General features: G+C 41.4%; 1 protein-coding gene and 2 non-coding genes across 3 annotated transcripts; 1 reads left to right on the forward strand and 2 right to left on the reverse strand.

The window, feature by feature from the left end:
- Positions 1 to 931: 931 nt before the first annotated feature.
- On the reverse strand, positions 932 to 1,038 carry LOC122653362. Its single transcript, XR_006331793.1, has one exon. It is a non-coding gene; the product is annotated as a small nucleolar RNA R71 (small nucleolar RNA).
- Positions 1,039 to 4,928: 3,890 nt separating this feature from the next.
- LOC122650638 lies at positions 4,929 to 7,928 on the forward strand. Its single transcript, XM_043844037.1, has 4 exons — positions 4,929 to 5,893; positions 6,134 to 6,308; positions 6,350 to 6,555; positions 7,241 to 7,928. The coding sequence occupies exons 1-4, from the start codon at positions 4,929 to 4,931 to the stop codon at positions 7,926 to 7,928; spliced, it is 2,034 nt and encodes a 677-aa protein (XP_043699972.1).
- A 3,588-nt stretch (positions 7,929 to 11,516) lies between these two features.
- LOC122653348 lies at positions 11,517 to 11,623 on the reverse strand. Its single transcript, XR_006331780.1, has one exon. It is a non-coding gene; the product is annotated as a small nucleolar RNA R71 (small nucleolar RNA).
- Positions 11,624 to 13,904: the final 2,281 nt, after the last annotated feature.

Below are 13,904 nucleotides of genomic sequence, written 5' to 3' on the forward strand. Positions count from 1 at the left end.
TTTATAATTCCATAATTTTTATTATTATTTTTTTAATCTCTTCATTAGGTTAATTTTAGTATACCTAACATTCTCTTTGTTTGTGCAGGCAACGGAGTAGATCGAGTAAGCACAAGCTATCCGCTTGGTTTACTTTTTAATTTCTAGACTTTATGTAATTAGGGTTATTTTATGTAATTTTTTTTTAATTACAGCATTAGATTGGGTGTTTAGGTTTAATTTTAATTCCCCCAACCCCTTAAGATCATATGTGTAACCGTTCATCAGGGGCAGCACGTGGAAATGCGCAATCACCAACACCAGGTAAGTATTTTCGTTAGTTTTAAATTAGTTATTTTTTTTACCTTTTAGTTCTGATTTTTATTTTTTATTGAGTTTTTTTAATTTAGTTATCACGTTTTAATTTCTAATTTTATTTTCTGTTTAATTAGCACGTTCAAGCTGTGTTTTATGCATGGTCGGCGTTCTTTGCACCCTAACTTGACTGCCATTGACCTACAAATAGAGTGATCTATGGCTAGACCTAGGGATAAGGATAATAATAATAAAATGGGTGACAGAAATCATCCAGGAATGCCGCTGAGTGAGCACTTCACTCCAACTATCTATACCCCTGCATCTTGTATTCAGTTGCCTGCCATTCAGGCTGCTCAATATGAGATCAAGTCCAGCATCATACAGATGTTACCATCCTATTATGGACTTGCTAATGAGGAGCCTTACAAGCATCTTGATGAGTTCTTAGAGGTGTGCTCTACAGTCAAATTCCCAAAACCTCTCTGAAGATGCCCTAAAGTTACTCCTATTCCCATTTTCTTTAAATGACAAATCCAAACACTGGCTTCATTCCCCAGATTCGGTTAGGATTTCTACATGGGAGGGAATGCAGCAGGAATTTCTGAAAAAATTATTCCCCATTGGTCGGACTAATAGCCTTAGAAGAGTCATTACTAGTTTCTCCCAATTAGAGGGCGAACAATTTCATGAAGCATGGGAGAGACTCAAGGAATTACTTAGGAAGTGCCCCTACCACGTTGTCCCGAAATGGTAGTTAGCCCAGTGTTTTTATGATGGACTCCATGACCGATATAGGCAGATGGTGGACTCCTCTTATGGTGGAACATTTATGCACAAGAATGAGACAGAACCATGGGATCTTTTTGAAACCCCTAGTGAGAATTCCCAACATTATGCTTCGGCCTCTCTGACTGAGATTCCACACACAGGGCAACCAAAGAAGGGTGGTCTCTATGAGATCAACCCAACTTTAGAGATGACTGCTAAGGTTGACATACTGTCCAAAAAATTGGACTATTAGATGTCTGTAGGACAACATTCTATGTCCCCTTTCCCAATGAGTTTCCCCAATCAAACTGAAGCCTGTGCCTTATGTGCTAGCCTTGGTCATTATGTGATGGACTGTCCTTCGATTGCACAAAACTTGTTCAGGAACAGGTACAAGTGGCTCAAGGTTTCCCTAAATCGGGTAATGATCCTTTTTCCAATTCCTATAACCCGGGATGGCGAAACCACCCAAACTTTTCATGGAGAAACTCAGTACCTAATAATCCTCCAAATCCACCATATAGGCCACCATTTAATGTTCAATCTAATGCCTATAGGACTGGACAACCACCATATCCTCAACCCCAATAGAATCAATCCTTTGAGGAAAAGGTGCTAAAAGCATTAAGTGGACTCGAGAACACACAGCTGGTACACTCACATACTCAGTCCATTAATAAGCTAGAGAACTAACTGGGTTAACTAGCTGATGCTATAAATAGGAGGGAGGCTGGCCAATTGCCAAGTCAGCCAAAAGGTAACCCAAACAATCAAATGGGTCTAGGAAAGACCAGGTCCAATCGATCACAGTCCTAAGGAGCGGCAAAAGGGTGGAAAAACCTGATGCACCCTTAGCCACTAATGAGACGTTGCCCACTAAGTCTCAAATCCCCAAGCCCTTCAGACATTAGCCCCAGGCTATTTGGATAAAAAGGGTGCAAAGATGCAAGAGATGATAGACTTGTTCCAACAAGTTCGCATCAATCTCCCCCTCTTGGATGCTATCAAGCAAGTTCTTGCTTACGCTAAGTTTTTGAAAGACCTCTGCACCCAAAAGCGTAAGTTGAGAACTCAAATCCCTAAGACCATCCATTTGACTGAACTAGTTAGCTCTGTAATTTCTAGCCACCTACCCCCTAAGCTTAAGGACCCAGGTGTGCCTCTTATTTCTTGCATCATTGGAGATCTCTCCATAAGTAGGGCACTACTTGATTTAGGGGCTAGTGTGAATATCTTGCCTAGTTCAGTCTATGACAGATTTGGTTTAGGAGATTTGAAACCCACTGAGGTCATCCTTCAGTTGGCTGATCATTCAGTCAAGATAGCTCGTGGTTTGTTAGAGGATGTTTTAGTGAAGGTGGAAGAATTATACTTTCCTGTGGACTTTTAGTCCTGGATATGGATACAGCCACTATAGCTAAGCTTCCCCCTATCATTCTAGGGTGCCCCTTCTTAGCTACTGTAAATGCTTGCATAAATTATAGATCGGGGTGGGGGTGTCAATAATGCCCAGCTGGCCCGAACTCGCCTGAACCCGCCCTGAGCCCAGCCAGGACCCGACCCAGATCTGCCAGCCCGAAGGGCGGGTCAGGGTTGAGATTTTGGCTGACCCTGGCAGGGTCAGGTCGGGTTCGGGATAAGACCCCGGGTTTAGCCTGGCCCAGCCCTGACCCGACTCTGTATTAGTTATAGGCAATATATAGTTGTAATAATGTATCAATTTGTCATGGAAAAAATAAAAACGCCCATCTCTTAAGGGAAAACTAGTGAACCATAATATCCAATTTCATTTTCACTCTTCATCCATCTCTTGAGGAAAGCGCTGCTCGAGACCCTACTTCTCATCCTTGGTTCATCACTTCCTCCTTTCCTGCTACGATCAAGGTATCAAGCATTCAAGCAGCTTGTTTCTCCTCCACTCGACCTGCTACGACGCTCTCTTGACCTAGGTATGTTCATGACCAAGAAACATCCTTTTCCTTCCTCGATCTGAGAAGACGAAGAATGCCACAACAATTCCTGCTGCCCCACCAAACCCCACAAAGTATCCGCTCAGTACAATTTGCCAATCATACCTAAACAATTGGCGATTTTTGCTCTGTGTTCCTTCTGGCGGAATCTCCTGCAATTTTTTGGCAGAAAGTAGATCCGGGTCTGTATTTAGCCAAAAAATTCCCACCCCAGTCATATGGGTTCTCTCATGAAAAGACTTTGCTAGCTTTGTTCTTCAATTTCCTCGCTCCCTTTCCATTGTCTTCTATCCCTCTTCGGTTCCCACTCTTCGAAGGGTTCAGCATTTTTTTTCTCTCTGTGTAATGAGTTTGAAAACCGATCACCTCAATCTGTGGTAATGGAAGAAACTGGTGTCGGGGAAGCCGAGAGCTGGAGAAGAACTTATGCTCTCAGGGTCACCATCAATTGCAGCGATAATAACCAGATTTATAGAGTTGTAGAGCGAAGGGGAAGTAAAGGGTTTGGAGGTTTTAAAGGAAATTAAGATCCCTTTGGTATCATTCCCGTAAGGTTGTTCCAAGAGAGGTCCAGGACCAAAAGGAATGTTAGGATTGTCAGCTGCTGAGGGATCTCTCCTCCTGACTTATTGCTTGAGAGGTCTAATGACTCTAGCTGTTCAGGTTCCCCAAGGATGATGGTATGCAACCAGTTAGAGGCTTAGAGCATTCTGTGACAAGTTAAGAACGTAGAGAGAAGTGAGATTTTCTATCACATCTGGAATTTCCCCTTGGAATCCATTATTTGAAAAGTCAATGGAGGCACGAATGGTTAGGATCTTTGTCAAGTCCATTTCTTGTCTTTTGATTGTAACAGTCACTGTATCCTGGTAGTACACTAGTGACTTGACTGTATTTTCCTAGCTATATTAGGACTACTCTGTATAGCCTTACCTGCAAAACTCTTATTGCTGTGATATCTTTAGAGAAATTATCATCTACTTGATGATACAGAAACAATTACATGCATATCTAATAAAAAAGAGATTGGGTAGGTAGCAAGAGGAAGTTGGGGGTGATTGAGGACATGCGAAATTGGATGAGCTGTTCATTGCTGTTTTAGACTTGATTTTGTTTCCAGGACTACACTTTGAAATTTTTTCTCCTTCATTTTTTCCCCTATATATGCTTGTAAGAAGTTAGTCATCAACAAATTCAGATGCAAATACTTGTTAAAATTGATTGAGATGCAGTTAGTAAAGAGAAAGATTATTTTTTTGTGCCGTTGGGGGAGTTAGTTCGTAGAATTCTTGGCCATTCATAACACTCTCTTCATCTCTTGTCATATTTGTTTATGCGAATTGATGGTCGTAAAATGACAGTGCTAATGTTATTATATTATCTATTGCTTTTCCTTTACAACTATGAAATTCTGTTACTTTCCTTCCCCTCTTATTCTTCTTCTTTAAAGAATTTTTTTGGTTTTTTTTAGATATATTCTTTGATATATATCAATCAGGGTCAAGGCAGGGTCAATCAGAGCCAACCCGACCCTGTCCGACCCTATCAGGGTCGGGTCGAGCCGGGCCAGGTTAGGGAAAACCCTGGTAGGGTCGGGTCAGGGTTGAGGGTTTCTTGGCCCTACCAGGGTTGGGTCAGGGTCAGGGTTTAGGTTAAGGCCTCTAGGGTTAGAGTCAGGGTTTAGGCAAGCCCGGCCCAACCCTACCCATTGACACCCCTAGATCGGGGGCCATAGACATCTGTTTTGGGAATAAGAAGCTTAGGCTCAACATCTTCAATCCATCCTTAGGTTCCTTTAGAGAAGAAGAGTGCTTTGCATTGGATTTATTAGATGAAGATGTGGCTGATCACACTTCTCACATGCTTATTGATGATCCTTTGAAGCACTAAGAGATGCTTGGAGATGAGTCTGAGGCATACACCGAAGAGGTGCATACTTTGTTAAATTTCTCACTCTCTTCAGAACAGCCACCTTGGACAATTAGGTTTGAGCCTCTTCCCCCTTTGGCTACATCTCCCCAACCTTCTTCTCTAATATCCCCTCCAAAGTTAGAGCTTAAACCTCTCCCTTCCACCCTTAAGTATGCATTTTTAGGGGAAGGAGAGACCTTGTCTGTTATTATCTCATCCGATCTTTCGTCCAGGCAAGAGGCTCAACTTTTGGAAGTTCTTTCTGAGTACAAGGCCGCCATTGGTTGGTCCTTGGCTGATCTTAAGGGTATTGACCCTTCAGTTTGTATGCACCAAATCTATTGTGAGGAGGGAGCAAAACCCTTTAGGGACCCACAGCGTCGTCTGAACCCTAATATAAGGGAAGTAGTGAAGAACGAAGTAGTAAAGTGGCTTGATGCTGGCATTAAATACCCCATCTCGGATATTCAATGGGTCAGCCCTACACAGGTTGTCCCTAAGAAGTCTAGCATCATGGTTGTTCCCAACGACCAAGGTGACCTTGTCCCAACTCGTACCACTACGGGTTGGCGTGTTTGTATTGATTATCAAAAACTGAACAAGGTCACCCGCAAAGACCACTTTCCTCTGCCCTTCATTGATCAAATTTTAGAGAAATTGGCTGGGCAGAGCTACTTCTATTTTCTTGATGATTATTTGGGATACAATCAAGTTCCTATATGTCCCAGTGATCAAGAGAAAACAACCTTCACTTGCCCCTTTGGTACATTTGCATTCAGACGCATGCCCTTTGGGTTGTGCAATGCTCCGACCACCTTTCAAGGGTGCATGGTGACCATCATTTTTGACATGGTTTGCCAATCTTTAGAGGTTTTCATGGATGACTTCTCTATCTTTGGGTCATCTTTCGATAAGTGTCTCCACCGGTTATCTCAGGTTCTTAAACGGTGTGTGGAGACAAACCTCATTCGTAGTTGGGAGAAGAGCCATTTCATGGTTTAAAAGGGTATTGTCCTCGGCCACATTGTTTCTGAATGAGGCATTGAGGTTGACCCGGCCAAGGTTGATTTGATCTCTAAGTTACCCCCTCCCACTTCCGTTTGACAAGTCCGTTCTTTCTTGGGCCATGCCGGCTTCTATAGGCGTTTCATCAAAGACTTTAGCTTGATTTCTAGGCCCTTGTGCAGTCTGCTTGCAAAGGATGTCCCTTTTATCTTTGATGATAAATGCCTTCATGCTTTCCACACCATTTGTGATTCATTGGCTAAAGCACCCATTATGAGGTCACCTGATTGGTCTCTCCCCTTTGAGATTATGTGTGACGCGTCCAATTATGCTGTTGGTGCTATTTTAGGCCAAAGGGTTGATGGGAAGCCTGTTGTGATTTACTCTCTGATGCTCAGATGAATTACACCACTACTGAGAAGGTACTAGCAGTAGTTTTTGCCCTTGATAAGTTTAGATCATATCTTTTGGGCTTGAAAGTGATTGTCTATTCGGATCACTCAGCTCTTTGGCATCTCCTATCCAAGCGTGATGCTAAGCCAAGGCTCATCCGATGGGCTCTCCTCCTTCAAGAGTTTGACCTGGAGATCAGGGATAAAAAGGGGTCAGAAAATGTTAAAGCAGACCATTTATCCCGGATTCTTTTGGATTCCCCTCCCACACCGAGTTGGTTCAGGAAACTTTCCTCGATGAGCAGTAGTTTTCCATTTCGTCGAAACTGACTCCATGGTACGCAATTATAGTGAACTTTCTCACTGTTGGACAATTACCTCCTGATTAGGATAAAGTAGCACGAGATAAGTTCCTCTCTACTGTGCAATACTACTACTGGGAGGATCCAGAATTGTTCTGTTCAGACTAGGTCGTTCGTCGTTGTGTCCCTGAGAGTGAGTTTTAGAGCATATTATCATTTTGCCATACTCTCACCTGTGGGGGACACTATAGTGGCAAGAAGATTATTGCCAAGGTACTGCAGTTTGGTTTCTATTGGCCCACGTTATTTTGGGATGCACACACCTTCTGCAAGGAGTGTGTGAGATGCCAACAAGTTGGTAATCTATCCCGACATGATGAGATGCCCCTGAGCCCTATCATAGTAGTTGAGATTTTCGATGTTTAGGGAATAGATTTTATGGGCCCATTTCCTGCCTCATTCGATAATGAGTATATTCTTGTGGCAGTTGATTATGTTTCGAAATAGCTAGAAGCCAAGGCTATGAAGACCAATGACCACAAGGTGGTTATGTCTTTTATTCAGGAGTGCATCTTAGCCATTTTGGATTTCCCAGGGCCATCATTAGTGATGGTGGCTATCATTTTAGACATTGGAGGTTAGAGGCTTTACTGAAGAAGTACTCTATTACCCACAAAGTGGCCACCCCTTATCATCCCCAGACATCTGGTCAGGTGGAGGTATCAAACCGAGGGATGAAACAGATATTGGAGAAGACAATTAGACCAGACCGTAAGGACTGGTCTACTCGGCTGACTGATGCTTTGTGGCCTTACCAAACTGCATATATAACTCCTATAGGTATGTCTCCATACCGATTAGTTTTTGATAGAGCCTGTCATCTTTCGGTTGAGTTGAAACACCGAGCATATTGGGCCATAAAAACATTTAATTTTGATATGACTCAAGCTGGTTCCTCTCACCATCTCCAGCTATCAGAATTGGAGGATTTGCGCAATGATGCCTATGAGAGCTCACGCATCTATAAGGATCAAACTAAGGCGTTTCAGGATAAACACATAGTTCGGAAGTCCTTTGAGCCTAATCAGCGTGTTTGGCTCTTTAATTCTAAATTGCGTTTATTCCCACGAAAATTGAGATCTCGGTGGGATTGGCCGTTTGTGGTTGTATCTGTTGCACGTCATGGTGCTATTGAGATAAGAAATCCACAGAATGGGAACACTTTTAAGGTTAACGGTCAAAGACTGAAACCCTATGTTGATGCCTTGCTGATGGCCAATTAATTGAGTCTTTAGACCTAGTGGATGTGGATTATGATCATGCTTTTGATGGACTATCCTGAGCTTTACTGTCGTTTGTCTGAAGACGTAAAACTTAGCGCTCTTAGGAGGCAGCCCACTCTAGTTATTTCTTCCTTTATTATTTATTTTTTTCTACTGCTTTTGTTTTCTAGTAGTTGTTTTGCAGCATTCATCTCCTAGAGCGGATTTACTTCATCCTTGGTGATCACATCTTTGGATACACTGCCTCGCCAGCCCCACCTTAGGTTGTCTTGCTCCTTCCTTTGTTTTTGTTTTCTCCTTGCTATGATTTTCTATTTTTTGTATGTCATAGGGGACAATACCGTTTAAGTTGGGGAGGGAGGATTTTGGAAAAATTTTATGCATATGACTCTTTGATTCATCTACATTCTTGGAAAACTTTCATGCACTCATTTTCATAATGATACTATTACTTTACAGTGCATTTGACTCTAGGTTGTGAGAAAATTAATTCAACACAGTGTTAAGTATTGAACCTTTATTTCCCTGACTGTCATTGGTGAGCTTGCTTAATGCTTGTAAACACATAGGTCTACCCGATTTGTGATATTTTGAATGTTTAGGCAGAGCACTACTTAATTGTGTTCGCATTCTCAAAAAAAAAATAAAATAAAATTATGAGAGTTGAGTTTTGTTGCTTCATCTTAGTAACCGGGGCATCTAGGCCACAAGCCCGGAATCTTGCATAAAATAGTTGGGAGTGGTTGGCTTAAAGCTAGTTACATGAGCCTTCTAGAAAGCTTAAAACGCTAGAACATTGTACGGATTTGAGAATCACGTAATTTTTAAAAAACAAAAAAAAATAAATAAAAAGGGAAAAGAAAAGAAAAAAGTTTTAAGAGAAAAATAAGTGAGCTACATTGATTATGAGGTGTTACACGAGCTAGCATGGGCGTTTGTAAAAGGTTTAGATGTCACAATTCATGGTGAACCAGTGGGTTGAAAGCAGAAAGTGAGAGCTTGATGGCTTAGGAGAAGTCTTCGTTCATTGCTTAGCTCTTGTGTTCACATGAACCAAACATCCTATGAGTTGATGTGCAATAGTAAACTATCGTTATTTCTTTGAATGCATCTTATGTAGTTAGACTGTTTATGAACCAGAGAGTCGAGTCAATTATTTTCTTCATTCTCTATCACTCGAGGACAAACAAAAGCTTAAGTTGGGGAGTGTGATCGAGCTGCATTTATATATGCATTTCTTGTTTAATTTAGCAGCTCTTGTCCAATAATTATGGTTTATTGCACTAACGTACTTAAATTATTGATTATTACAGGAATATTGGAGTTTACAGATATTTGATGCTAAAGGGGACAGCTTGGGAATACATTATAGAAGAGGGGCTTGATTGCAATTTAGAAAGACGGAAGATTTAAAAACCCTTTTTATCTCTCCTTCTAATCATCACTTCATGATTATTCCAACTCCATTATCTCTTTCTGTTTCTTATTTTAAAACCCATCCCATTATCTATCCATCTTTCCATCTCTCATCCCCAACTCAAACGTAAACCTCTCTCTCTTTCTCTTGTAGTTTCCTAATCCAAACCCTATTCTATTTCTTTCTTTATCTTTTTCTAATTAAAAAAAGCCATCCCCATCTCACACGTTACCTCTCTCTCTGTCTTTTACTCTCCTATTCCAACCCGATTCCCCTGGATCTTTTTCTTTTTCTAATTTTGAAAAACCTACTCACCTCTTCCTAATAAGAAAAACGGATGCATTTAAAAGAGTGGGCAGAAGATAGAAAGGGGATACATATCACCCACTGAGAGCAAGAGAGAGGAGGATATCCACCCACCAAGAGCAAGAGAGGAGAGGGAATACCCTATCCATGCAGCCTAGAGAGGAGAGAGGGTCTTAGGGTTTTATTTTTGGAGACGTTGAGATCACCATTGCTGCCGTTGCTGCCATGAAGATCGACTGTAGCTGTGCTCCCTTGATCGCCATGTGTAGCTAAATTCCCAACCTATTCTCAAGGAGATGAAACTCTGTGAAGTTAATTTATTTTATTTTATTTGCATATTGACTATTTGATGTTAAGACTGCTGTAATTCTTTGATCAGGTTTAATGATGACATCTAGTTAGGATCTTTTGTTTCTGTGATTCAATTGATTCGTTCAAATAGTGGTTTTCTTTTCCCATGTGGTTGTACCGAAGATAGGTTATAACTGAACAAACTATGCATGCCAAGCCTCGTAGCGAAGGACGATAGTACTCGTCAAGATACCCTTTATCTGGGAGGAACCCTATACTTTGTGGTGTCACTGGGCTTGTAGCCGCAGTGAATCGTAATGTGCGAGATAGTGAATTAAATCAATCTAACAAAGTGAATTCGACCTGAGGATAGTTCTTCTCATCTTATCATTTACATTGTTCTTTGTTTGTCATTGTTCTAGGTTCAATTTAATTTCTTGTTACCTTTAATTAGCTTAATTCATTTTTTGCAATATTTCTTCCTGTTCCCCGTAGATCGACCCCTTACTTGCTACTTGCTAGATTAATTTAAGGTTTTATTTTTGACTGGTTAACGACACGATCAAAATTTTGGCGCCATTGCTGGGGAACCGAAGCACGGTTGCTAAGATTGATTGAGTTGTTTTGTGTTACTTTGTTTTAGTTTTAATTTTATAATTCCAGAATTTTATTTTTTATTTTTTTATTCTCTTCATTAGGTTAATTTTAGTATACCTAACATTTTCTTTGTTTGTGCAGGATGCCGAGTAGATCGAGTAAGGACAAGCTGTCCATTTGGTTTACTTTTAAATTTTTAAATATTATGTAATTAGGGTTATTTTATGTAATTTTTTGTTTTTTTTTTAATTCCAGCATTAGATTGGGTGTTTAGGTTTAATTTTAATTCCCCCAGCCTCTTAAGATCATATGTGTAACCGTTCATCGGGGGCATCACGTGGAATTGCGCAATCGCCAACACCAGGTAAGTATTTTCGTTAGTTTTAAATTAGTTATTTTTTTTACTTTTTAGTTCTGATTTTTATTTTTTATTGAGTTTTTTTATTTAGTTATCGTGTTTTAATTTCTGTTTAATTAGGACGTTCAACTTGTGTTGTGTTTTATGCATGGTCTACGTTCTTTGCACCCCAACCTGACTGCCATTGACCTAGAAATAGAGCAATCTGTGGCTAGACCTAGGGATAAGGATAATAATAATAACATGGGTGACGGAAATCAGCCAAGAAGGCCGCTGAGTGAGCACTTCACTCCAACTGTCTATACCCCTGCATCTTGTATTCAGTTGCCTGCCATTCAGCTGCTCAATATGAGATCAAGTCCAGCATCATACAGATGTTACCATCCTATTATGGACTTGCTAATGAGGAGCCAAGCATCTTGATGAGTTCTTAGAGGTGTGCTCTACAATCAAATTCCAAAACCTCTCTAAAGATGCCCTAAAGTAACTCCTATTCCCATTTTCTTTAAAGGACAAAGCCAAACACTGGCTTCATTCCCTAGATTCGGTTAGGATTTCTATATGGGCAGGAATGCAGCTGGAATTTCTTAAAAAATTCTTCCCCATTGGCCGGACTAATAGCCTTAGAAGAGCCATTACTAGTTTCTCCCAATTAGAGGGCGAACAATTTCATGAAGCATGGGAGAGACTCAAGGAATTACTTAGGAAGTGCCCCCACCACGCTGTCCCAAAATGGCAGTTAGCCTAGTGTTTTTATGATGGACTCCATGACCGATATAGGCAGATGGTGGACTCCTCTTATGGTGGAACATTTATGCACAAGAATGAGACGGAAGCATGGGATCTTTTTGAAACCCTTAGTGAGAATTCCCAACATCATGCTTCAACCTCTCGGACTAAGATTCCACACACAGGGCAACCAAAGAAGGGTGGTCTCTATGAGATCGACCCAACTGTAGAGATGACTGCTAAGGTTGACATGCTGTCCAAAAAATTGGACTATCTGATGTCTGTAGGACAACATTCTATGTCCCCTTTCCCAATGAGTTTTCCGAATCAGACTGAAGCCTGTGACTTATGTGCTAGCCTTAGTCATTATGTGATGGACTGTCCATCGGGTGCACAAAATTTATTTAGGAACAGGTACAAGTGGCTCAAGGTTTTCCTAAACCGGGTAAAGATCCTTTTTCCAATTCCTATAACCCGGGATGGCGAAACCACCCGAACTTTTCATGGAGAAACTCAGTACCTAATAATCCTCCAAATCCACCATATAGGCTACCATTTAATGTTCAATCTAATGCCTATAGGGGTGGACAACCACCATATCCTTAACCCCAGCAAAATCAATCCTTTGAGGAAAAGGTGCTAAAAGCATTAAGTGGACTTGAGCAAAACACACAGCTGCTACACTCACATACTCAGTCCATTAATAAGCTAGAGAACCAACTGGGTCAACTACCTGATGCTATAAATAGGAGGGATGCTGGCCAATTGCCAAGTCAGCCAATAGGTAACCGGTCCAATCGGTCACAGTCCTAAGGAGCGGCAAAAGGGTGGAAAAACCTGATGCACCCTTAGCCACTAATGAGACGTTGCCTACTAAGTCTCAAAGCCAGGGAGAGGCTGAGTCAACCCTAGAGAATTCTGGTGGTGGTGTAGACACACATGAATTCATTACTGAAACACCATCAATGGAAATCACTCATCAGTTCCCAAGGAAGGGGCTGCACATACCCATTGTGGAGGGACCATCACCTGACTCTTACATTCCAAAGGTCCCTTTTCCCCAAGCCCTTCAGACATCAGCCCCAGACTATTTGGATAAAAAGAGTGCAAAGATGCAAGAGATGATAGACTTGTTCCAACAAGTTCGCATTAATCTCCCCCTCTTGGATGCTATCAAGCAAGTTCCTACTTACACTAAGTTTTTGAAAGACCTCTGCACCCAAAAGTGTAAGTTGAGAACTCAAATCCCTAAGACCGTCCATTTGACTGAACAAGTTAGCTCTGTAATTTCCAGCCACCTACCCCCTAAGCTTAAGGACCCAGGTGTGCCTCTTATTTCTTGCATCATTGGAGATCTCTCCATAAGTAGGGCACTACTTGATTTAGGGGCTAGTGTGAATATCTTGCCTAGTTCAGTCTATGACAGATTTGGTTTAGGAGATTTGAAATCCACTGAGTTCATCCTTCAGTTGGCTGATCGTTCAGTCAAGACACCTCGTGGTTTGTTAGAGGATGTTTTAGTGAAGGTGGAAGAATTATACTTTCCTGTGGACTTCCTTGTCCTGGATATGGATACAGTCACCAAAGCCAAGATTCCCCCTATCATTTTAGGGCGCCTCTTCTTAGCTACTGCAAATGCTTTTATAAATTGTAGATCGGGGGCCATAGACATCAATTTTGGGAATAAGAAACTTAGGCTCAACATCTTCAATGCATCCATAGGTTCCTTTAAAGAAGAAGAGTGCTTTGCATTGGATTTATTAGATGAAGTTGTGGTTGATCACACTTCTCACATGCTTATTGATGACCCTTTGCAACACTAAGAGATGCTTGGAGATGAGTCTGAGGCATACACCGAAGAGGTGCATACTTTGCTAGATTCCTCACTCTCTTCAGAACGGCCACCTTGGACAATTAGGTTTGAGCCTCTTCCCTCTTTGGCTACATCTCCCCAACCTTCTTCTCTAATATCCCCTCCAAAGCTGGAGCTTAAACCTTGCCCTTCCACCCTTAAGTATGCATTTTTAGGGGAAGGAGAGACCTTGCCTGTTATTATCTCATCCGATCTTTCGTCCAGACAAAAGGCTTAACTTTTGAAAGTTCTTTCTGAGTACAAGGCCGCCATTGGTTGGTCCTTGGCTGATCTTAAGGGTATTGACCCTTCAGTCTGTATGCACCGGATCTATTGTGAGGAGGGAGCAAAACCCTTTAGAGACCCACAGCGTCGTCTGAACCCTAATATGAGGGAAGTAGTGAAGAACGAAGTAGTAAAGTGGCT

This window comes from Telopea speciosissima, chromosome 2 (assembly GCF_018873765.1).
Source record: "Telopea speciosissima isolate NSW1024214 ecotype Mountain lineage chromosome 2, Tspe_v1, whole genome shotgun sequence".
Lineage (NCBI taxonomy): Eukaryota > Viridiplantae > Streptophyta > Magnoliopsida > Proteales > Proteaceae > Telopea > Telopea speciosissima.